This window comes from Notolabrus celidotus, chromosome 22 (assembly GCF_009762535.1).
Source record: "Notolabrus celidotus isolate fNotCel1 chromosome 22, fNotCel1.pri, whole genome shotgun sequence".
Classification (NCBI taxonomy): domain Eukaryota; kingdom Metazoa; phylum Chordata; class Actinopteri; order Labriformes; family Labridae; genus Notolabrus; species Notolabrus celidotus.
The window spans coordinates 6,120,916-6,145,405 of NC_048293.1; the positions used below are offsets into that span (position 1 = coordinate 6,120,916).

At 41.6% G+C, this 24,490-nt stretch overlaps 1 protein-coding gene across 2 annotated transcripts in view; it reads right to left on the bottom strand.

Annotated features, from left to right (window-relative positions):
* The window catches only part of gna11b (guanine nucleotide binding protein (G protein), alpha 11b (Gq class)), a 36,568-nt gene extending 13,430 nt beyond the window's left edge, over positions 1-23,138 (bottom strand). Inside the window, exons 1-2 of one of the 2 annotated variants that reach the window (XM_034674315.1) lie at positions 21,798-23,138; positions 1,749-1,933 (exon numbers count right to left, since the gene is read on the bottom strand). In XM_034674315.1, coding sequence (XP_034530206.1) covers positions 1,749-1,933; positions 21,798-21,933 — 321 coding nt within the window. In that variant the 5' untranslated portion in view covers positions 21,934-23,138. The remainder of the gene's footprint in view (positions 1-1,748; positions 1,934-21,797) is intronic. The other variant, XM_034674314.1, reaches the window with a different exon arrangement.
* Between the last annotated feature and the right edge of the window lie 1,352 nt (positions 23,139-24,490).

Here is a 24,490-nt window from a genome sequence, read left to right on the forward strand (position 1 = left end):
CTTTAGAATTAGTACACTTTATGGCAAAACCAGTTTCTGCTTCAGAATAGTTTTGAGTCCGGAAATATTGACAGTTACACGGCCCAAGATCCCTACAAAGAAACTTCAAACCATAAGTAGTGAAAGAAGCCACAGTGTTAAAAGCTGTGACATTTGCCTTGTGTATGTTTAAAGGTGTGTCGACCCCAAAGCCCGAGACGGAGAGCTGAACGATGACAGAAGTGTCAACATAAATACCCCTGCAGAAGTGTCGTTCACCTGGCCTAACATTGCCTTCAAAGGAAATGTTCACTTTGATGTGAATTGTAAGAAATAAGAAAGCCGTTATAAACTTGACTGTGAATTGAAATGTTCAATCTAATGTTCATTTGTATCTGAAATCTGATGCCATGGAGGCATTATGACAGTGGAACCAGATGGCCCTTTAAGCTGCATAATAAAATATTTGTATATATAAAAATAATCTTTAAATTAATATTTTGTGTCAAATTGTTTATGTCTGTAGTTTGTAGCCGTGTTATCACAGCAGTTTGGTAACTAGAGGTCATTACAGAGGAATATTAAGCAGATGGTCATGTAACACAAAGCTATGCATCAGCATCTTGCTCACCTTGTTGAATTCCAATTTAAATAACCACCTGCTCACTATACACTGCCCTTTACTTCAAAACTACACAATTTAAGTGTTTCTAATACGATTTAACTTCATGACTACTTTTCAGTTTGAAAATGACTCAAATTCCAAACTACACCACAAAGAACAATGGCTAAAATGAATAAGTCCATTGTATGTCATTGCCAGTCAAGTTGCAGCTTACCAACCCAAGTGTGTTACCTACAGACTGACACTTAACAGGGGACCAATGTATGCTTTGAAAATAATGGAAGAATGCATCAGCCTAGATGAAGTGAAAAGTGATTTACCAAAACTTTGTGTCACAGTCAAGTTGACCTTTGACCTTTTGGATAAGAAAAGGTAATCACTTCATCATTTTTAAGGACTAATGTATCAAAATCACTGTTAAGACTTCTTGAATTATGGTCAAGAGTCTTTTTGTGAGGTCAAAGTGACCTCGACTTTAGACTACGAGATCAATCAAAGTAACTTCATGCCTCGTATGTGAATATTCCCTGCAGGCGTCCCTGAGATATGTTATTCCAAGAATAATAAGTGGGTAAAGACAATAATTGCCTACTTATAATAACTTACTTATTACATGATTAGAGAATATTGTTTTAAAAAGTTATTGCCACAAAATGCTGGTGTTGCTAAATTATATTTGGATGTAAAAAGTTGCAATAATCACATGATCTTGTTGTGAAGCACATCTGTTTGCTGTTTCTGTTGATGTCAAGTCACAATGTAGACCAATAACTCTGAACACTGGTCCTCATGACGGAGCGCTCTGCTGGGTTTCTGTCCTACTGAGCAGCGGACTACATTCACCTTGTGTCCCAGGTGTAAATCAGTCCTCATTAGAGGTTCACAATAAAAGAGCAACGGGGCTCTGAGGACTGGAATTGAGAACCACTGAAGCAGACAATAATAGACTATAATTATGTAGTTGTATTGTGCCCACACCAACTGTAACTAGTTCACATTCAGTCAGTCATTCAGTGTATTGAAGGATGCATATGCACAAACATTAGAACATTATATTCAAAAGAGTGCAGAGTTGAAGATACCGAGTCATAAACACATGCTGGAATCAGTTTTCAAACTCTTGCCTCTGCAGGTCAGTCCTTACCCGGTTCTGCTCAAATTTGTATGGGATCTTGAGGGTCTCAGTGGCGCGGATCATGGACTGCATGGAGGTGAAGATGTTTTGGTAAACAAGCCGGATGAAGCCTCTCTTATCTTCGTCTGAGTATCCCGCTCCGTGAATGATCCTCATCTGCTTGATGAAGGTGCTCTTGCCACTTTCTCCCGTACCTGAACGAGACACGGGGGCACAGAGTTAGAGACAGAGTACGCTGCTAGTACACAGCACAATAACATTACATTCAATGAGTGTACTAAGTGGGTGTGAGGAGAGTAGGGGTGCAACGTGATGACACCCTACTTGGATCGGCTTAAAAAAAAAAAAGCTTATTTACTACATGACTTTTCCATTCCATCCTTAGCCGTGACTGTAACTGTTCATATTAGGGCACAGGGAGTTCAAATGCACCTCCATGGATCTCAATAATGTATCATCAATTTTCATGATACACATTTCCACAACTCGTCAAGCTCACCTCATTTACACACATTCATACACCGAGAGCAATTTTTGGGGATGAGTGTCTCACCCAAGGACACTTTGACATAGCCAACCATTCGATTAAGAGATGACCCACTCTACCACTGAGCCACAGCCATCCCATGACAGTGGGTCAAAGCAACAAAGTGGAAATGTGAGTGTAGGGGATATTAATTTAAAGTTTGTTTTAGGGATGCACGGTATTATCAGCACATTATAGGTATCGGACGATATTGGCTTTAAAATAGACTATCCGATATCAGCCAACACGCCGATATCCCCTGATATAATTAACAGATAAAATAATGGGCTGCCTCACACATGTTGGGCTCTTGTTAGTTAAATTTGAATTGAAGCAGCAGTCTGTAAGGTACATGTAGCTGACTAATTTAGGCACATTTACTGTCAAAGAGTAAACCATTTGATTTAATGTGGGTTAAATTGCTGTACAGTTACACTTTTCACATGTTCCCTGTGAACAGAGTTTAGGTTTACTTACTATGTCAAATGTGAAATTGGTCAAATTTGCCCTGGTTGTGGGTTTTGTTATGATTGTCTCAGGGAGAGCATCATCCAAGTTTTAAGTAGGATGTATCTTTTTGTATGAACTTTGTTTGAAAGCAATTGTTATAAATAAATATGCAGTTTGAAGTATTTTTCTTATTTTGCACAAGAAATGAATATTACATAACAAATTAGATATGAGTGTCACCATAATACTGTACACTAATTTCTAATACAGAAGAGAATTGATGATCTCTTTAATTAGGTGTGCGGAAAAAATATCTGTATCGGTAATCGGCTGAATGAGTTGTAAAATATCGGCATATTGGATATCTGCAAAAAATCCAATATCGTGCATCCCTAGTTTGTATGTTGTTGTTGTTAGGCCTACAGAAGCCTGGAGGAGACCGTTACTAGCATTTTTCTTTTTATTTATTTAACCTTTATTTAACCAGGTGAGTTAATTGAGAACCAATTCTCATTTGCAATAACGACCTGGGCGAGGAGGCAACACACACAGCATAAAGCTACCAAGTGTTGTCGCACACGACCACAAACGGATACTTTCAAAATAAACAGATGCAGTGAGTGAGAGCAGAGAGGTTAAAGCCCTCAGTGATACAAGTAGCCAACACAATAAGGTAAACATTTAAGATCTTTTCCTGTGTGAAAGTTTACACAAAACTCGCCTAACAGTATTCAAAACAAGACTTAGCTGTCTTTACATTTGTACAGAGGATCTCCTCGGCGCCTCACATGCATGACTTAAACACTAAGTACACACTTGTCCTGTTTGAACGTTTGCACAAAACTCACAATCTTCAAAACAAGGCTGAGCTGTCTTTACATTTGTACAGCGGATCTTCATGGCGCCTAACATGCACGACTTAACCTCCTTTGTCTTTGCACAGGTAGTTACTGATGGTGACTTTACTTGACACCATGATGATAAATCTACCATCATGCTCTGCATCCAATCCAAACTATGGGGATGGATCACGAATGAAGAGGTCAAGAGGAGAGAATGGCTGTATGTGGAAGACTATCAGGATCGTGAGTTGAAATATTACAATATTGATTACAACATTCTGTCCATTTAAACTCAACCTGTTTAATATGCAGATTTTTTGTGTTCAGGCCAGAGATGTGTGCTTTCTTGTTCTCGTCATAGTTTCTGTTAGAGTGGAAGAAAAACATGGCTGACTGAATCACAGCCATCTAGTGGTCGGATGTTTAGACATAACAAGAACTGCTGCTATGAATGCTTGCACGAAATTATAAAACGTAAATATGGAAGTTTAAACTGAATTCAGATTCTGACAAACTAACTAGTCTGAAGGTACAAAACACTCATAACACTTCAAACTGTTTATTTAGAAACGCTAAGCACTGAGTCTGCAGGTAAACCATTTCAGATTGGTTTGTCGAGTGTGGCTTCCAAAAGCAGAGCTAGCACCACCAACCAGGTTAACATCCACATGCCTGTGCTGGTCACTCATTGCTGTGGCTGAGTGGTTTAAGTCAGTTTGACAACTACCTACATACAACTTAATGTCCATGTTCCAAGATCAAAATACTGCAAAACCATGCCACACTAACAGATGCCATCTGTCTTCAGTGCTTGTTTACATCTGGGTAGTAGAGAATTAAAGCACTATGAGAGCTAGTGGCTGAAATACAGCTTAGGCACTACATTTGACCAACATTTGAGCCTGCAATAATACAAAATATCTTTCATTTGATTAGAAGAATAGTAGGGATGCACCGAATATTCGGCCACCGAAAATTTTCGGCCGAAAATGGCATAAAGTGCATTTTCAGTTTTTGACCGAAAGACTTTTATCACCTAAACAACACGGCCTAAACAGACTGTGATGATGCAAGCAAAAACCTCGGCCAGTACGCGCTTGTCTGGATAAGGGTCAACATGTCTGCATCCGTTCTCCCTTTAATTGCAGCACTAAAGCGTCTTCTAAGCAAAGAGGTTGAGACGGACCACGGAGATAAAACAATGAAAAGTACACTCTTAAGAGTCTGTGAGCACACGTTTCACTGAGATCTATTCAGATCCTCTGCACTTCATTGCGTCTGTACTTGATCCACATTATAAAGATCGTTACTTGGATGGGGGAATAAAGCAACGCGCACGAGAAATGATCTAGGCCACGATGGATGCGGAAAACTCGCTTTGAGACGGAGAAGCGCACAGCGCAGGAAGGAGAACAGAGCACAGAAAAAAGGACTCGTCTCTCTGAACCAGATGAGGGGCATGCACCCTCGTTGTCTGATATGTTTAATGAGATCCTTGATTTTAGTGAGGTTAGCACACAGTCAGAGACATAAATGCAATGGTAGGGGAGACCGGGGTCAGTTCTAACATTTTTGACATTTCTGTCTATAACTTTGAGCTCTTTTAACCCAGTGTGTTCAAACTGCTATACAAACTAGCTTCACGTGTCTGCTAATAAAAGGCCTAGAAAATGTCTGTGCAACACAAACAGAAAATGCATGGCTTAATCTCAAATCCAAGGAGTGAAATGTTACAAATGTCCCCGGTCTCCCTACTAATAATTAGCATAATATTTTTCTTTCTGTGTTTCAGTTTTCGGCTTTGGTTTCCTCATTTTCGGTTTTGGCCAAGAATTTTCATTTCGGTGCATTCTTAAAGAATAGTAATTCTGGCACTTACAAGTGAGGGTGACGTAGTTAATCGTTCAACCATGCACATCCCAATTCAAAACTAAATACTGTTTCTTTAAGAATAGAGCGCCCATCAAAAAATATAACAGAGTAAGACAAATTTGTGGTTACACTTTCAGAATCATAACATAAGATGGAGTTTGGATGATACATTTAAAATCCTCATGAACTTTGTTGAAACCCTTCCTGCTGTCATGCATCTTTGCAACAAAATAAGAAACTTCTCTGTGGGTCTTTCATTTCTGCATTTTTAGTATTCCTTGCCTTGTGAGCCAAAGTTCAAACTCAGTATTAAAACCAAGACTCTACTTGTGGCTCTACCATTTTATACCTCTTGACTATTCACTGGTAATGTAGCTAATCAATGACAAGGACTGGGTCACAGTGAGTGAAGCTGGATTTTATGACTTTTTTCCACCAGGATATAGTTCGAGGATTTTATGACGCAAACTCCAAGTAGGCACTAGTCTTCTGTCCACTCAAATTTGAAAATTTGAAATGAGGCTCTTCCTTTGTGCCAAGAAAATGACATTGAGCCAAATCTGTGACCTGAGACAGATGCTCCATGAAAGGCCAGAGAGGACCGAGAACTTTCCATGAACATGCAGCAGTCTGTTTGTGACTCTGACATTTAATTAGTACTCATACATGTCTGTTAATTAATTGGAAAGGCAAATTAGCACAGCTTGGTCAAATTACGCCAAAGTAATGCTCTTTTACTTCTTCCAAAACGCCATTAAAGTGGATGCTCATGTAAGTCAGTTTTATCAAGTTATGGAACCCTTCTGCTGGAATTACGACTTTATTAACTAAACTGGTTACGAATGCTAATGTCAAAGGCTTCTTTGTCCGACGCAGGTTGTTATCTCACAGTTTGGAAGGCAAGGGAATCAAAAATGTTTCCAGGGAGAAGAAGAGAGAGAGTGAGGGGGGGGGGGGCTGCAAGCTAATTTAATGAAGATGATTAAGACAACTTGCCCTACATTCAGAATCTAACACTAAACTGACTCTGCTTAAAGGTGACGGTAGGGGTCGTCGTCTAAAAGGCTGCATTCCTTTAGTGATCCTCCTCTGCCCTTCTGAGTCCATATCTGGCTGTAAGATCATCGCAATATTTCAAGTGATGGCAGGTTTCCAGATTTACACATATGGTAAGGAAACCAAGGAAAGCTTTGGATTATAGGTGCACACTTTGAAACACTTATTCTGCTCCTTTTCACAAGTACCCGTTTGATTTCAGTGGAAAAAAATCACAGTGTATGAAGAGGGTAAAACACACGCTTTATTCTCTCCGCAGACTCAGAGTGACTACCAAATGAAACCCCCATTTGCTGGAGGGTTTGAGGAAGGGGTCTGTTGGGTCTAACCCACATTTCGCACTAGCCTTCTATGTTCTACATGCCCAGAAACACCAGCCTCAGGCCACAGAGAAGAAAAAAAAGGAAAAGAAAAAGCTGATGGCATTTCAGTCCTTGGTGAAATCAAAAAGGATCCGGCACATCCATAATATCTGCAAAACTGAAAGGGAAAGACGAGGAGGAAAAAAAAAAACACACACATACACTCATCTCACCACCACCTACATTCAAGGTTTTTGAAGAGCAGCCATATTTCCATCACCATAGCAACCCCTCCTCTGTCTCCCTCTCTTTTTTTTTCGTTCCCGTGTTTTTTTTCCTTCTTCTCTCTCTCTCTCTCTTTTTTTTTTTTTTTTTAAACCCCTCCCATCCGCCCTTTCTCTCTCCTCTTCTCTCTTTCGTAGCAGACAGTAAATATAACTGCGAGTCCCTCAGGCTTGCTCTGTGCTCTTCATCTTTTGGCGTACCACAAAGAAAAGAAGGGCCTTGGCTACATGGAGTCTCAGGTGGTGGTGGTGGTGGTGGTGGTGGTGGTGGAGGAGGAGGGTGAGAAAAAAACAAAGCTGGTCTGAGGTCAGTACCAGGGGGTTCCTAATGCAATGAAGGGTGGAGAAAATTTGGAGGGAGAAAGCAAGAATCAGTGTGTTGATCTTAGGCCACAAAATTAAGCTTCCAGACCCTCCTTCATCTTCTCCTGCAACAAAATGTCCCATTTTGGAGACTAGATCGACTATCTTTATAGTTTCCCCTGCCTTCTACAAGATCTTTTATAAACACTGTGATTGTGGAGCGAACAAAAGAAGTCAAACAGAGAGCATATTCTTTAACAGGCTGCAGCAGCAGTGTAGTAAAAGGAGAAAGAGGATCACTCTCCGGCTTGATGTCTGATTTATTTCTCGTGACCCCCGTCACAAGATCTCTCTCTGCTGTGTTCTCTTAACTGTCGTGTCCCTTCTTACCCCAGACAGCACACTATGAGCCTCTGTCTTCCCCTTTTCCTCCTCAGACTGTACCAACCCCATTCACAACCGTTCCCCTCCCCACCCACCACCACGAATACGCCCTCTCTCGCTCCCCTCCTCCCCCTTCGTCACAACCCCTCCTAACCTCCCTCAGGCTAGAAATATGCCTCTCCATTCTCATCCCTCTCTGTCAAGAATTTTGGATATTCATAACTAGAATCCATCCATTCTTTTTTGGTAATGACCTAGAAAAAGGAGGCCACCTTTTAATAGCTCGCACACTACTTGGGTTTGATAACGCTTTCCGTTCCAGGTAGCAACGAGCGTGAGAGAGGAAGAAAGACACGAGAGCTCAGATTGTGCCCCAAATGCAACAGTGCAAGGCACACTGCGCAGCCCACACGCCGACATGCTGGTCTTCTGTGGAGCCAATGTGTTTCTTGGAACGGTCTCAATCAGGGGTAACCCGACAACAATGAGCAGAGCATTAAAACTTGCTCAGAGTAGCCAAATTAAGAAGTGAAATGAAAACAGTGTGTAAATAGTAACGGCTATCCATCGTGCAAAGATGCCAAACTCTTCACCTGTGCTCTGTTGCCGGGCTCGCTTTCATAAGCCTTTACATAACGTGACTGATATCAGCCCGTGCAGCAGTTTTGGTGGAGCCCAGTTTATTAGCTTATATCTATGTGTGTGTGTGTGTGTGTGTGTGTGTGTGTGTGTGTGTGTGTGTGTGTGTGTGTGTGTGTGTGTGTGTGTGTGTGTGTGTGTGTGTGTGTGTGTGTGTGTGTGTGAAGAGGCTGCTGCTTTGTCCCACCGTCTGCTCATATCCTGTAATTCTTACAAGTTGCATCACATGCAGGCACGGGTACTGAAGGCCTCATGTGTGAGCTGCACTCAGCCTCCCCCCCTCCAATGCCTGGTGCAGTTTTCTACGAACAAGACACAGGAATACCAGCATCATGGTGAACCCACATGCAAATACACACAAAAAGGTAATGAGCGATTGGTGGTCAGCGGTGTTGGCTTATCTAGGTTTACGAGCTGTGTTTTCAGGAAGCACACAGCAATCCAATCTCAGCATGGAGAGGAAATTTGCATTAAACAAAGAGGAGGTTAGAGTCAAAACCTCACAACGGGCACGAACCAGCACACTGAAAAGATACTGTATATCAGGCAGTCACATGGGGGAACTGAAATGTAGCGTGGTCCTCAATCTTAGACTGAATTCATCTTGGAAAGTGGCCTCTTTTAGGCGCACAAAAGAAGGGGAGGGAGCCAAGGCAGCCTAGAGCTACACAACACACACACCAGCTGCCTAACCGACTGTGGACTCGCACAGATCCTGTGGTCAACCTCCAGGCATGGATGTTACCTTTTCTGTAATGGCCCATTTTCTTCCTTTTTTATGCAACAACCTGAGCATGCAGACAGGACGGAACTCAAGCAACATGGGGTCACACACACACAGGCGTGAAGACAAAGGAAAGATGTCTCTTTTAGCTGTGGTGCAGCTCTCCAGTATGTGCTTCTGCTGTCAGGATCTGGGCACAGCAGCACTGCTGCTTTGTGCTGATGTCTCTGCATCTGCGTAGTGCTGCACGTGCGTGGGTGTCAGCGCTGTAAACTGAATAAACACTAAAGCGTGCACGGCACATTATACACACACTCGCACACCTTCATCTGACCACCTTAGGACGGTTTTGTCTGTTCGCCAGTGAGTGTGCGCTGAGTGCTGTACTGGTCGAGTGGGTGTGGGTGAGTGAAAAAGAAAAATCAAATGCAGGCTTTACAAAAGATTTGGAGAGAGCAGCAGTATTTTAGTCTGCAGCACACACACAGACACACACACACACACACACACACACACACAGACACACACACACACAGACACACACAGTATTCAGCTGCTAAGAACTAAAAACAGATAAATCCTAAGATGTTGACATTATGTCTTCAGCCATGCCTCTTATTTTAGGAAACCTCATCATGGGGATTGTTGGAGATAACATCTCTCGTGTCCACACATGGGCAGAGCACGTTTATTAAAAATCTCTGGTGTAAAGATTTGAAATGCACCATGGTTTCACAAAATTACACTTGAATTCACAACCACACTGAGGGTCCAACATCCTCGAAAGAATCACTTGTGTAAGCACAGTCTGTGATTCTGAGTCCAACTCAAAATTGAAAGATTAAGTGGCGGAAGTTGAAACGGTACGATCACAGAGACGTGTGGGCTTTACTGTACACAGCAGCTGGTGGGAGTAAGCAGGAATGAACATGCCACCCTGTCAGCACAGAGTGAGCTGAAGATAACTGGCAGCGAACTCAGAGGCGGGCCAGGTCCCCCGTCCTGTCTGGGGACCGGGGCAGCAGGAGCAGCAGCAGCAGCAGTATGTGGGACAGTCAAACATCCAGCCTCATTCACCCCCGTATCTCCAGAGAAGCAGCCATGACCCCATTTAAAAACGTGTGTGTGTGTGTGTGTGTGTGTGTGTGTGTTCATCTGTGCACTGATACGAGAAACAGTGTAAAAGACACCACGTCGTAGAGGGAGACAGAGAGTGTGTGCGAGGCTGGCTGAGGTCAGGTTGAATGCATGAACATTTAGTGAAAGCTAGCAGAGGGAGAGAGGGAGGCAGCGGCTTTGTAACATACAGAGTGTTACTGCACTCACTGTGACTTCAAGATTAATGAATCACTGAGAGCAACTTGGAATTAAATCAAGACATGTAATATTCTTGTAAATAATCCTGACTGGCCGGTGGTCATTACAATGAAAGTCATGTGTCTGCATGAAACACGATGCTTGTCATTAACAGCAATCAAGCCTCATGAGATGATCAAACACATACCTCTGCATAGAGCGCCTCAGTCACAATCTACACACTGTCATTTATCTTTTACACACACACACACACACACACACACACACACACACACACACACACACACACACACACACACACACACACACACACACTGTCACTTTTATTGGAACTAACCAGCAATCATTCATTTCATAAGAGAGTAGGGTTGCAAAAAGTTGGAAACTTTCCTTGGGAATTAATGGGAATAAACCAGGAATTTACTAAATTGAAGGTTGGCTCTTAATAGGGAACTTAATGATAGATGGGGAAAATATATTTTAACATAATCCTGACCAGGATTTCATGCAACTACAGTTAACTATCTACGCTATTCCTCAATCACATGCACATAGCACACTACTTACTGCAGGGCTATTGAGACCACGCCCCATACTTGCACTTTGCATGTTGAATGGGACTTTTTTGGAGGGAGAGAGACTCTTCATTTAACATTTTGAATGGGATTTTTTTGGGATTGCATTTTTGTAAATTTTTGAATGGGTTGAGTCAGGGGGATGAGTAATATTTAACTCATCATTCATATTTTGGTCTTCAATGAAACAATTGTTTGTTCAATTAAATATTTAACACTTGATAAAGTTTTAATTACAAATAAATCTGTTTTAATTGTATTATTTTGGATGGATGTCTGCTTATAACAAAACAAATATTTATGCTTGGATATAATACCTTTCCATTAAATTACCCTCAATTCCCATAAATTCCCAATTTTGAATAAATTCCAAAATTCCCCAGCTTAACTTCTCATGGAAATTTACCGGATTTATCGGAAGTTTTCCACCCCTTTGCAACCCTTTAAGAGAGATATGATGAATTTTAGTTTTTCCAAAGTTCATAAAGCACTACACGTAAAGGTTTTAGGTGCCTCTGTCAATGGCTGCACGAAAAATCACAATTTCAGTGTTAATGTGATTTACACATTTGCAATTAACACAACACTAAAGTCTGAATTTGCAGCAAATAAGAAATAAGAAAAAAATTTCATAAAAGCAAGACATACTTTTTTACTTCTGGTTACATTTGACCTGTTAAACAGAGATAATGTAATCATCAACTAATCAAGCCTGAACTCCAACTGCTTCATAACCACACAGTGTACAGCCCATACAGGCTAAGTTACCACCTCTCTAAGCTCACCACTTTATTCTGCATGAGTCATGTCTGACAGAAGGACGCTTTTAAACTAGGGATGCACCGAATATTCGGCCACCGAAGTTTTTTGTCCGAAAAAGCACTTTTGGGCCATTTTCAGCCGAAAAGACTTTTATCACCTAAACAACACAGCCGAAACTGTATTTTATGATGACGCAAGCAAAAACCACTGCCAGTACGCGCTTGTCTGGATAAGTGCCAACATGTCTGCATGTCTGATGGATGTCTGCATCCATCCTTTAATTGCAGTACAAAAGCGTCTTCTAAGCAAAGAGGTTGAGACGGACCACGGAGTGAAATCAATGAAAAGTTCACTCTTAGAGTCTGTCAGTACACATTTCACTGAGATCTATTCAGATCCTCTGCACTTCATCGCAACTGTACTTGATCCGCGTTATAAAGATCATTACTTGGATGTGGGAATAAACTCAATGAAGCAGCACGCACAAGAAGTGATCCAGGCCACGATGGATGTGGAGAACCCGCTTGGAGACGGAGAAGCGCACAGCGCAGGAGCAGGAGAACAGAGCGCAGAAAAAAGGACTTGTCTCTCTGAACCAGACGAGGGGCATGCACCCTCGCGGTCTGATATGTTCAATGAGATCCTTGATTTTAGTGAGGTTAGTGCCATAAATCAGAGCCATAAATGCAATGGTGGGGGAGACCGGGGTCAGTTGTAACATTTTTGACATTTCTGTCTATAACTGAGCTCTTTGAACCCAGTGTGTTCAAACTGCTATACAAACTAGCTTCAAGTGTCTGCTAGTAAGTGACCTAGAAAATGCCTGTGCAACACAAACAGAAAATGCATGGCTTAATCTCAAATCCAAGGAGTGAAATGTTACAACTGTCCCTGGTCTCCCTACTAATAATTGGCATATAGTATATTTTGGTGTTTCGGTTTTCAGCCTTAATTTCCTCATTATCGGTTCAGGTTTCGGCCAACAATTTTCATTTCGGTGCATCCCTAATTTAAACACAAGCTCAACTAAATCTAAAATCAATTAAAGTCAATTTTTAAAAAAAATTATAAACACGTTAGAATGTAAGTATTTCAGTGTGTGATGATTTTAAAAACCGAGTGAGTCTCTGTCTTTGTGTTTATCATCTTTCCAGTGCACCACAGTTCAATGTGTGTTTTAACAGGCGGGACTCTGTCTTTGCATTCAATATATATTTGCAGTGCACGTTGTGTAATCTGACACCTATGGAGAGACAGGCTCTACTGCTCTGTTGTTATGAGCCCATACCTGGCTCGTCACAAAACACTTAGAAGTCACAGGAATCATTTTGAAATGTAAAAGCTTTGACTTTTCAAACACTCCGTGCACGGTGTAATAATGCAGTTGATTAACTCTGTGCCAAAACTACGACCGGCTCTGTATTAGTAGATCACAGACACAATCTAATCCTTCACGATCTAATACCTTCCTGTCACACACTCCTACTATTATCAACTATACTCAGACTAATTAGATTAGATCAAAATTAAAAGATAAGATGTCTTCTAAAACTGTAATGACAATCTTCTCTGTTTTCAAAAGTGAGTTTGCTTTGCCCTTAAAGACACACTGTGTGAACTGGTAACACTGGTTTCAATGAATACTTTCGATGAAGCGGAAGCACCTAGTGATATATGTGACAGTGTTCCTTGATAAGGGCATGTACTTATCCCAGAAGAAAGATAGTTTCCTCATACTAATGTACTTCTCAGGAAAAAAGCATCTTCATGAACAACAACTTTTGGAAAACATTTCATGCCATGAAACACCTTTCATGGCAAAGTTGCAAAGACCTTTAACAGCCTTCAAAGCCACATGTGTTCAGAAAACTACAATATGGTCTAAGAAGTTTGATCTGGTTTAACAGATTCCTTCATTTTTCTTAAATTCCTTTAGATAGAAGACAGCTTAAGATATCTGAGAATTCATAATGGCAAAAAATGAAATCACAATTATTTTGGTGGCAATTGAGATCCTTGTTATGTAACACAAAAGCAGTGTAATTCTGTCTCAAACTAGATTGAAATACACGGCTGCATCCTGATGAATCAACACATGATGTTAGAGAATAAGAGAAGGAATAGCAGGCATAGAATACCTACCACAGTTAACTGTCAGCCTGGCCAATTACTGGAGGCAAATATATTCAGGATTTGGTTTATCATCAGTACCAGCGTTTTATTTTACTCATCGCCAATAACAATTGAAAAGTGCGCTACTTTGGCTCAGCTGCAGGTGTGACTTTCCCTCTGTCTGTTTTCACTCACCACTCTCTCACTTGATGTCCCGCCAACAACTACTGCTACTTTTACTTAAGTGAAATCTGAGCACTGTAAAATGTGTTCAGTTTTTTAGAGATTGAAAATTCATCTTGACTGATGTTGGACAAATTCATGTATAAAAACCAAGCGGCAACCTCCGGCCGAGAAAAATGGAAGCCAAAGTGGAAGCGTTAAAAACTGCAGTTTGTCGAGTGTCCACTTGAGGCTGGCTCCGGAAGTATCGTAAACCACATACACACCAATTCAAAAAGGCCGATCTTTACAGCAGAAATAAACATGTTTACAACCTGGAACAAAAAACGAGTGTAGTCTGGATAGCTCACTTCTTGATCGGCACACACTGTACGGGGGTGAGTTTTTTTCATAACACGGCAATTTCGAAGATATTGAGATTACGAGTTTCCAGGTGACTGTAGCTGTTGGCTAGGAGGCTCAAAGCCTGCCTCTTTACCTCACACTAGCTCGACAGAAGTTAGGTTGACTTCAACATATCCAATATGACTCCTGCAGACGATCTGCTTCAAAACAGCGCTTCAGAAACAAATGGGTGATGTCACGGATACTACGTCCTTTATTTATACAGTCTATAATAAAATCTAGAAATGAAGTAGCCTGATATTGGCCCTGAAAAAATCAATATCGGCTGACCCCTTCTGTAGTCCATAAGATTGAGGGCTGTGATTTTACACTAGGATTAATGTAAATCAGGGGTTTGTTGGATTTATTACCAAAGACAAAATGGTTGCATAATTGCTGAAAAATCAGCACAATAATGTTATCTCTACAATCTTTTAATCTGTATTGTAACTAAATTAGCATCGAGTCAAGTGTTAGCAGTAGACAAACAGCAAACATATGAGAAACAGTGTTTTCATTAAGTTTGTCCATAAGAGAGAAGTTCATATATCTACTGTATGAAGCCCGAGACTGTATGAATCTGAGCCACAGTTCTTTGGTGACCTTGTTTAATAAAACTTGATCAAAATTGCTTTTTTCATGTTTATGAGAATCAACAAACTACATCAGCCTATGTTTCAATATCTGACTTACATAGTCCCATAATATTGCAAAAGCCTGTCTCGTAATGATTTCCATATTAAAAACTGCTAGATCTGACCATGATAAGGAGGATTTCAGTAATACCATCCGCATAGCTCCACTTTCACTGGCATTAAACGTACCGTGCTAACACACACACTGACACACACTGACACACACACAACCACTGAGGAGTAGAGCAAGAAGATCCCTATTGCCATATATGATCAAAATAAGAAGGCTTGGCAAGAGAAGTGAGGTCAGCAATAAACATCTGAGCCTAACCCCTGATCCTCTTCCTGGTTCAATCACACTGTTCCTCTGAAGGATGTCTTAACCTGGTAACAAGACGTACTGCTGAGGCAGGGAGGATCAACAGGACTGATTCAATCAGTGGAGACTTGGCAAACATCTGTGCGTTAAACTTCTGCCTGGGATCATGTGCTAAGCAGCCGTCTACAACTTTCTGGTTGTGGTGCCAACTTCTTGCCCCAGTGAGACCCCTCTCTAAACCCTGTGATTTACAAATTCTCTGTTGACCAAAAACTGTCTTTCTGACGTCATTCTGGGGATGTTTTTACTAATAACCAGACATTCTTTCCTCATATTTCATGTGAAACACACATTTTTAGGAACAGTGGATGCCAACTGGTGCCCTGAAAGTTTGCCTAGGTCAGCACTTTGAGAGAGCATTCGCCCTTCCATCTCACTTTACTGACCGTTCTCTCGCTCCAGCAGTTCATTTACCCGAAGCAGCAGAGGCCACAGCTCGCAGCCCGCTGTGTTTTGACCAAGTAGAGGCAAACCACTGATCTGTGGAGCAGGAAGCTGGCGGTATGGCCTGATATGGCTCTCAGTGACAGGCAGCCAGACTGTGGGCACTGCTGCAGCCCGGGCAGACTTGTTCTTTCCTGACCAAGTGAATAAAAGCTTAAATATGTTCCTGCTGCCTTTACCTACAAAACTAACCCTGACATTCTTCTCCACAGTATTCTCAGTCCTGAAACTTCATGCCTGTGTCTGGCACAAAAAGAAACCAAACCTCAACACTGCTTCCTTGCTATTTTGGCAATGCACCCTGGCCATGTAGTAAACCCTGCCAAGAAGGGAGAGGGAAATAGAGAGAGGGTGGACCTGAGTTAGTGTGAGAAAAACACTGCCTTTTAGGAAATGCTAAGGCAGAAATGACAGTGGCTCTAATAAAAATCAACAGCTGAAACACTCAGTGAAGTAATGAAAAAACAGCAATCATTGTGGGAAATGATTCGTCCTTAAAATCTTTTTCTAAGCACAAATACATGTTGCTCTTTGTTTGCAGTTTCTAAACTTGGACCTTTTCCTGCCTTTCTCTCTCAGCATGGTAAAATGATTTATCTAATATTAGTATAGGTATACCGTTCTTATGGCCAATCACATTCATCTCTTCAGAGCACTACTGTTGACGGCAAAAACAAACATTTTTATGCATTTTTGAAAATGAAGAAAGAATAAATCCGAAAAATGTGAATGTCTCTGAGAGGACGATCCCATCATCGATCACAGCCAAACAGCAACTCTAGAGCTTAAGCCTAAAAGTTTTGGCACAGTCCCAAGTGTTGTCTATCAACTGTAGCATGTGAGATGGCTTAGTCATGTCAAACAAATCCAGTGGGCAGCAATTAGTGCTGAACTGTGTCGAGACATTGTTTGACTGATGTTAAAGGGTAACTCTGTGGACATGCTTATAACAGGTTACTTACAAGTAGGGATGTTCTGAAAGCTCCTAGTTGCTCAAGTGGAAATTTAAATTCTGACAAACTGAGTAGTCTAAAGGGTAAGAGAACACTGGGAATTAATTTAACACAGCTAAACATGGGATCAAAGAGACTGCGTGTAAATTATGCCACACTGGTTATATATCCACATTGGACATATGCCAGTATAACCAGACACAGCTTAAAGGGTAACTAAACCCCCAAGTTTCAAGGAATTACATCTACCCAGGAATTTCAAAAAATGCCATTGGAGCGTCAATGTATACATTTGGACAGGGCTTGAGTTTGTTGAATGTGGTGAGGTAGGTTATATAGGGTACGATGACCGATGCAAGTACCAAATATGTCCCCATGAACTCAGCCAGCCATTAGAAAAACTCCATTGCAGTAGTTGGATTTGGACCTGTAGGTGGCCGTCTCTACAAACATTTTCAACACAATTTGAGGAATTATAATACTTTATACTCAACTACTGGGATCAAGACCCACATTGATTGACAGCACTACTTAATCCCTTTATAAATATGTTCTCAGCTAAAAAAAAAAGTGTTTTTGGGTTTAGTTACACTTTAACCATGCCACACTGCAATATGACATCTGTCATCTGTGCTTGTTTACATCCATGTAGTACAGTTATATTACTAACACAGGACTTCCACCAGATCTGTGTCCGGTCCGTCTCCGATCTGCTGCGGTCCGGCTGTGCTCTCTCGCCCGTCAACACCCACGGGTTGCGTTTTTTAGAACGCAGCACAGAGCAGGACCGCCGGACATCTGGAGTTCATGTGACCGAGGTTTTCCCGCTGCAATCACTGAATCAAGGATTCTCCTCCTCCTCTCCTCATCCATGTTGTCTTTATCAGCCTCTGAAAACCTCTGACCTGTTGACTCGAGGCCTGGCTCCACTCAAAGTGACATTTTGTTGTCATAGTTAAGTTAAAAACGATCTAACAATCAGTGTTTTATTCTGAAAATTAACCGGATGTTTTCATTTTGTTTTGGTGCCTGCCTTCCTGTCCCTCTCCATCTGCTCTGTGCTGAATTGATGCGTCGTGCTCCCGGCATCCGGCAAAAATAGAAGTCTTGCATATCTGATCTGTTGCGTTCTGACCTGCTGGATCAGAGACTTAGCCGGAACGCAACGGAGCGGATCCAGTGGGAGTTAACACATTGACTAATATAGAAACCTATCAGATCTGGTGCTGTGACGGATCGGAGACGGACCGGAGACGGATCTGGTGGAATTTGGCCTTAAGGCAGTTTTCATTTACCACAGGTACAATCCCGGCTAGTGGTGGGGGGCTGCTGAACCCTAACCATATGATAATAATACATCAACAGTTTTGTTCAAGCGACTAGTAATTCTGTTGTCGACCAGTCAGGATGACGATGTGTAATCATTTAGTCAAACATTTGTGCACACCCCTGCTTACAACAATGTTATTAATATGAATAGGAACACATCAACTTGTCTCAGGAGAGACGTTTTTCTTGAGGAATGAATTCAGATACTATTAAGGTTATTGGAAATGTTTCAATATCCTTGGCCAGTCACTCAATAGCGTATCTAGACCAAGCGGCAACCTCCGGTCTCAAAGTATGAAGCCAACGCGGAAGCACTGCAATTCAAACACAAGGAACCTCATACGCACCAATTCAAAAAGACAATCTTTGCAGCAATAATAAACATGTTTATAGCCCGGTTCAAAAAACGGTTTAGGTATAAGTAGCTGATTTCTCCATAGGCACACACATAAGGGGGGTGAATTTTTTTTCTAACATGACGGTTCAGAAGATATTAACATTACGAGTTTTGCCCATTTAAGGACATGACTGACTTGACTGACAGGCGGGAACACTGTAGCTGTTGGCTAAGAGGCTCAAACCCCGCCTCTTTACCTCACACTAGCTCCACAGACGTATGGTTGAGTTCAGCATTACCAATATGGCTCCCGCTGATGATTGGCTTCAGGAACAGATGGGTGACGTCACGTATACTACATCCATCATTTATACAGTCGATGATCTCGACACATGACATCAAATATGATCGGAACACATTAAAAAGGAGTCTGCATGATTTAAACCGGCAAACTAAAATGTTTCAGTACAGAAGTCAGAGCACTCTTCGGTGACGCATCACATTCAACTTTGACTGAAAATAGCTGAAGCAGTTGGGTTATCATACAGCACAGCATTGCAGAAACATAACTCATACTGCACTCCAGGGTAGCTAGTGCAATACAAATGACTGGTTTTCAATATGCAGCACAGTATCACTTTCTCTTCTTAAAAACACACTTGTTGGGGCAATTTGACAAACAGGCGGTTGTCATCTTTCTCCAGTGAGGTGTGGAGAGGCTGGCTGCTCACTGAGGGCCGTGGGGCTGAGAATAATGGCAGGGGATAATAGGAGTCAGTGACATCTCAGAGTCTGAGCAGCGGATGTGTTTAACCAAGCCTATTAAGACCTGCACTAATCCTGCCTTACACGTCCTTATCCAGGCGTCAAATGACAGCCTTAACTCATACAGTATGGGCCACTCACACTATGACTGATGGCAGTGCTTGCTTGCCGCCTTTTTTTACAATGACATTTTGTTAAGTGTTTTGTCTGCTGTCACAATCGGAGAAATGCAAAAACACCAGGTGCATAAAGCTGTGCTGCAGGATGTTAATAATCACATACACTTTTACATATCTAACCGAGTCAACCCATCCTTCATTGATCAACTGGCAACAGATATGACTGCAGCATACACACATCATTTCACTAATACTAAAACAAAACACTCTTTCTAACCCGCTCACCTTGGCTTCCAGGCGGAATGGATTGGGACAGAGATTAATATGTATGACACAGAATAGAATACGTCCCATCAACGGTATGGTGGTGGTGTGGCCTATTTCTCTGAGCTGAGGTATTCAGCAGGGAAATGAAAGTAGACACACATGTCAAATATCCAGGGCTGCTTTAGGTGGGCGAGAAATGGGAGCAAACGTTTTGAAACTAAGGATGCAACCTAGATAACTCTAATTGTCCTAAAAATGGACAGTTAATTTTTTTTTTTTTTTTTTGAGTAGCTTTCACATTTATCTGTTGTTTCGGTTGCTGGCAAGCCTCGGCCTACACATGCAGTTAAATGTTTACCTGTTACAAGAGCCATGCCCACAGAATACATGTCCGTGAAAGCAGCACCAGTACATTTGTGATGGCCTATTGTTCCTTCTACTGTGCACAGAACTATGAATCAATGCAGTACAGAGCAACTTATTCAACAGCAGCTCCCACCTGCCCACACACCAGCTATAAAAATAGCTAACCTACTCAGCTAGACTACCGGATGAGGGGGCAAATCCCTCTGTATCCTTCATGTATGGAGGGGTAGAATGTGTGCAGGCTAATAAATATGAGGCACTGATATTTATGAAGAAAAACGTACCAAGCAAGCATCTCGATAAAGATCCTGGAGCCTCGTCCAGCTGCACAAATGTTATGCAACCTGAAGAAAGCAACAGTGCAACGCAACCCAAAGGGCTGCTGCATCTTCAGCCTTTGTAAGCTGGCCAACGAAATGGCAATAGAGCTTGTCAATAGGGAAGTAACAATACCTCACAATACAATAAAATATCGGGACGGATCAAATCGATAAGATGAAGGGATAAAAAGCAAAACTCTTCTTAACAGCAGAGGGCACTATCTGCTTTTGGGTCCTCTTGATTGAAGTCAGTAAGTCTCTTGAGTTTGCAGCTAAATGGTAACACACAGACATGGCAGAAGCTAGGGACAATTCTGAGGTTGAGATTGCACAGTCATGTTTCAAATCAAGGGTGTTAGGGCACGGAGGGAAGGTAACGGACAAGACAAGAACTGTTTGCAAAGAGACTGATGAACTGCACAAAGAGCACGAACAGCACTTAAAAATGGCGCCACATTTAGAAGTTCAAAGCACCAAATTGACAGTATATCCAAACAACTTATGTTGGACAGTGGATTTTAAAACCCCCTTCGTCCACAGGCGATTAAAAGCCATAATTATTACCATGAGCTATGATCTGGTATCTGCGTTTTGGTTAACATGTTACAAACCAAACGCTGAACAAATTGTGTTGGTAATTATAAACACTTGCTAATGCCAGGAATACAAGCTGCAATATTGTTTATGGACAATTTACCAGCTGCTTAAAATGGGATTACATAACTGTTTGTTTGTTTTTTACTTTTTTTTATTAAAAATAATACAGTGAAGAAGATATCATATTAGATAACATTAACGAAAATTTCTACAAAGAAAATAAAATTATTTCGTTTTTTCTGTAACTAGGGAACCTCTGACGTTTGTATCGTTAAATACTAAAAATGTATATGCAACTGTTGTCAGATAATAATAGTTATTTGACTTCATAATTATTCTTAAAATAATTAGAGAATATCATAATCCGGGGAAATATGTAATGTATAGTGAACCCATTGTATCGTGATTCGTATCGGATCGATAGTTGAGTATATGGTTACATCCTTATTTGACAATAATGTCACACTGGCCAAGTGATAAGCATGTGGGAGCCTGTAAATGGTGACATCTTAGAAACTTCGATGAGCTTTTGTCTGTAAAGCAAATGCAAATACACACACTGAAATAAAGAGTCAGTATCACTGATCATCTCATTTTTGGGTGTAAAATATACAGAAGCTTCGATGATTTAAAACAGAAATGCATAAAAAGCCATGTACTAAGGATATCATGACATAACGTTGCTCATACTGAAACTAGGCGTCCAGCTAGCAACATTAACTAGTAGCATATTCGCTAGCATTTGCCAAGAAGGCCCAAGAAGATTAGTTGTCCATAAAACGACACAAGACATGACAATAATAGCACATTCGAAAATTGGCACGCCACATACCGAGAAGAAGTAATTTCAGCTCTCTCCTGGAGTCTCTCTTGTCTCGACGGAGTTGTTTGTCAATTTCTGCATTGATTCGTTTCGACTCCTTCGCCTCTTCGCTCAGGCAGCAAGCCATCATGGACTCCAGAGTCATCCCCTCTGCTTTTTGATCAGCCCGGTTTACACGGGACCCGGCCGGCGACGCTTGCCCACTGTTTCAGCTTAACCCCAAATCCCCGGTCCTCGCTTCGGTTTCAGGCGAGGAGGAGGAGGTGGTCTGACTGCCGAGCTTGACGGGCGGATGGATGGATGGACGGGATAGGGGGAGGGGAGACTAGCTAGGGGCCTCGCTGTCAAGTTGTCCCCCCAGCCGAGAATAACTGCGACTTCACCCGGGTGTTCTCGGCAAATCACGGGAGAATAGGGAGCCAGGAGATTGTGGGGCCTCCCCGAGATGCGCTGCCTTGATACAGCAAATGTTAAAATTACTGCAACAGAAAAGCCACTTCTAAATACCTGGTTGATACAATAAACCCCCCTCTGTTACTTAATGTTCCAACTGTCTGTCACTTTGGTCCAATTCTATCTTCACAATCCACCAAAAGGGGTTCAAAACTGCAGTGTCGCGACATCCAACCCCGTACCAGTTGATATCTGTGCAGTATCTCCAGCGCTAGCTACCTGGTTAACGCTAGTAAGAGTAGTAGTGGTAGCTAGTAAGCTAACAGTAGAGTGGTAACCGTTATTATCCACGCCGCAGCGATGCGTCCGTTTGCTCAGTAACTACATTAGCTAGCGTTAGCCAACTTACTGCCTCGAGAGCCCGCTAGCTCACTTAACAACGCCTCGGCTAATGTTGTATCAACCCGCAGTGATTGAAGCAGCGAGCTGGTTGAAGGAATTTGTCCGCCTAGCTAACGATAGCAAGGTTGCACCCCATTACATCCTGGCTCATTTTGACGGGAAAATTTAAAGCTACTAGCGCTGCCCAAAAAAAGGCATAAAATGCGTGCCGGACCGGCGGCTTTTGCCCAGAAATGTAAACGCTTGCAAACAGCTGGCTTTTCGGGTAGCTCGTCGCCTGAAACAAGGTCGGCACACACACCAGTCTGATGCCGAGCAAAGAGGAGGAGATAGTGTGGTGTTGAGTGACAGACGGAGAATTGCATGGAACAGGTTTGTGACAGACCAATTGAATGAACGAGGCGGGTCCTCGGGGTGGGATCTGACACTGAGCACACAATCGATGTCGATGAGAAGATGCAGAATCCAAGATGTATGAGTAAGGAAGAGCTGATTATATATAATGTAGGCGATGCACAGCTCAATTAATCCAACCAACCACCTACACACAGTGGCGTGTCCAGAGGGGTGGCCAAGGGTGGCACTGGCACCCCTTGAAATCCAATTGGCCACCCCAGGGGCCACCCCAAAATCCTAACCTATGATTGGCTGTTTGCCTTGTCAGAGGTGGGGTTTCTTTACAATCTATAATTTGGGATGAGTTAAAAGGCTGACAGTAGATTTCTTTATTAGTGCCCTCAAATGTGACTTTGAAAAAACATCATTTGTAAGTCCTTAAAGAATTAAGCTTAGAATATTTATGCCACTTTGTCATGTTTTGTTTTTTAAGTCAAAAGGAATATAACAACTGTTTAATACTTAATGAAAGTAAGTTGTGAAGACAGAAAGGGTAAATGTTATTTATTTGTAAATGCACTGGCCACCCCCTGGCTATGTGAGAGCCTCAGTTGGGCCACCACAGTCAAAAAGTTCTGGGCAAGCCCCTGCACCTATATGCAAGGGCGTCGTAGTGGGGGGACTCCCCAAGCGGGGAGGGGGGCCCTTAATGGGCCTGAAATAAATTGTGTTTTCTACTAAGCTTTTCTTTTGTTTTGTTATAACTGCATTAAGATAACTACAATTGTCTGAATAAATAGTCAGAATTCCTTTCTGGAAAAAAGGGGGGTCTCAGCTCTGTGAGATGCACGTCTAATGCCTAAAGTGGGGAATTGTTATATTTTCATAGCATCAAGTGTAGCTGAATCTGATTGAAAGTAAACTGTAGGTTTTTAGAGTTTTATTTTAATTGATGAGGTTAAATTATACCAAATAATGCCCCCTTGTTGTTATTCAACAAGTCACTTGGCTTGAGGTGAACAGTCTGAAGGTCAATTTTGTGCAGTTACATTTAATATTGATATGTAGCTTAGATTTGAGCAAGTTAACCAGGATAGTTTTAAGCATATATTTTTGTTTAATGCAAATAAACCAGTATTATAGCAGCAATGTTATATTTTGTAGGGTTGGTTGTGGTGATGAGGCCCACTGAGATATCTTTTCAGGGGGCCTAGAATTCCTGGCGACGCCCCTACCTATATGCTCTATATCCCTGAAAAAGTATTATTTTAAGTACAGTGCAACATAATGCATAGTCACTAAGGTGTATGACATTTTAAATAAGTAGATATCAATCAATTAATCAATAACCTGCAGTATAATGCAAGTAAAACTGCATCAGGCAAGAGGGAGTATGAGCGACGATTGTGGTGGTCGTACACTGTGCTAGCAGTGACATCTTGTGGTCTTACAGTGCAGTTGCATTTAATTCATGCAAATCTATCTATCTATCTATCTATCTATCTATCTATCTATCTATCTATCTATCTATCTATCTATCTATCTAACTATCTAACTATCTATCTAATTTC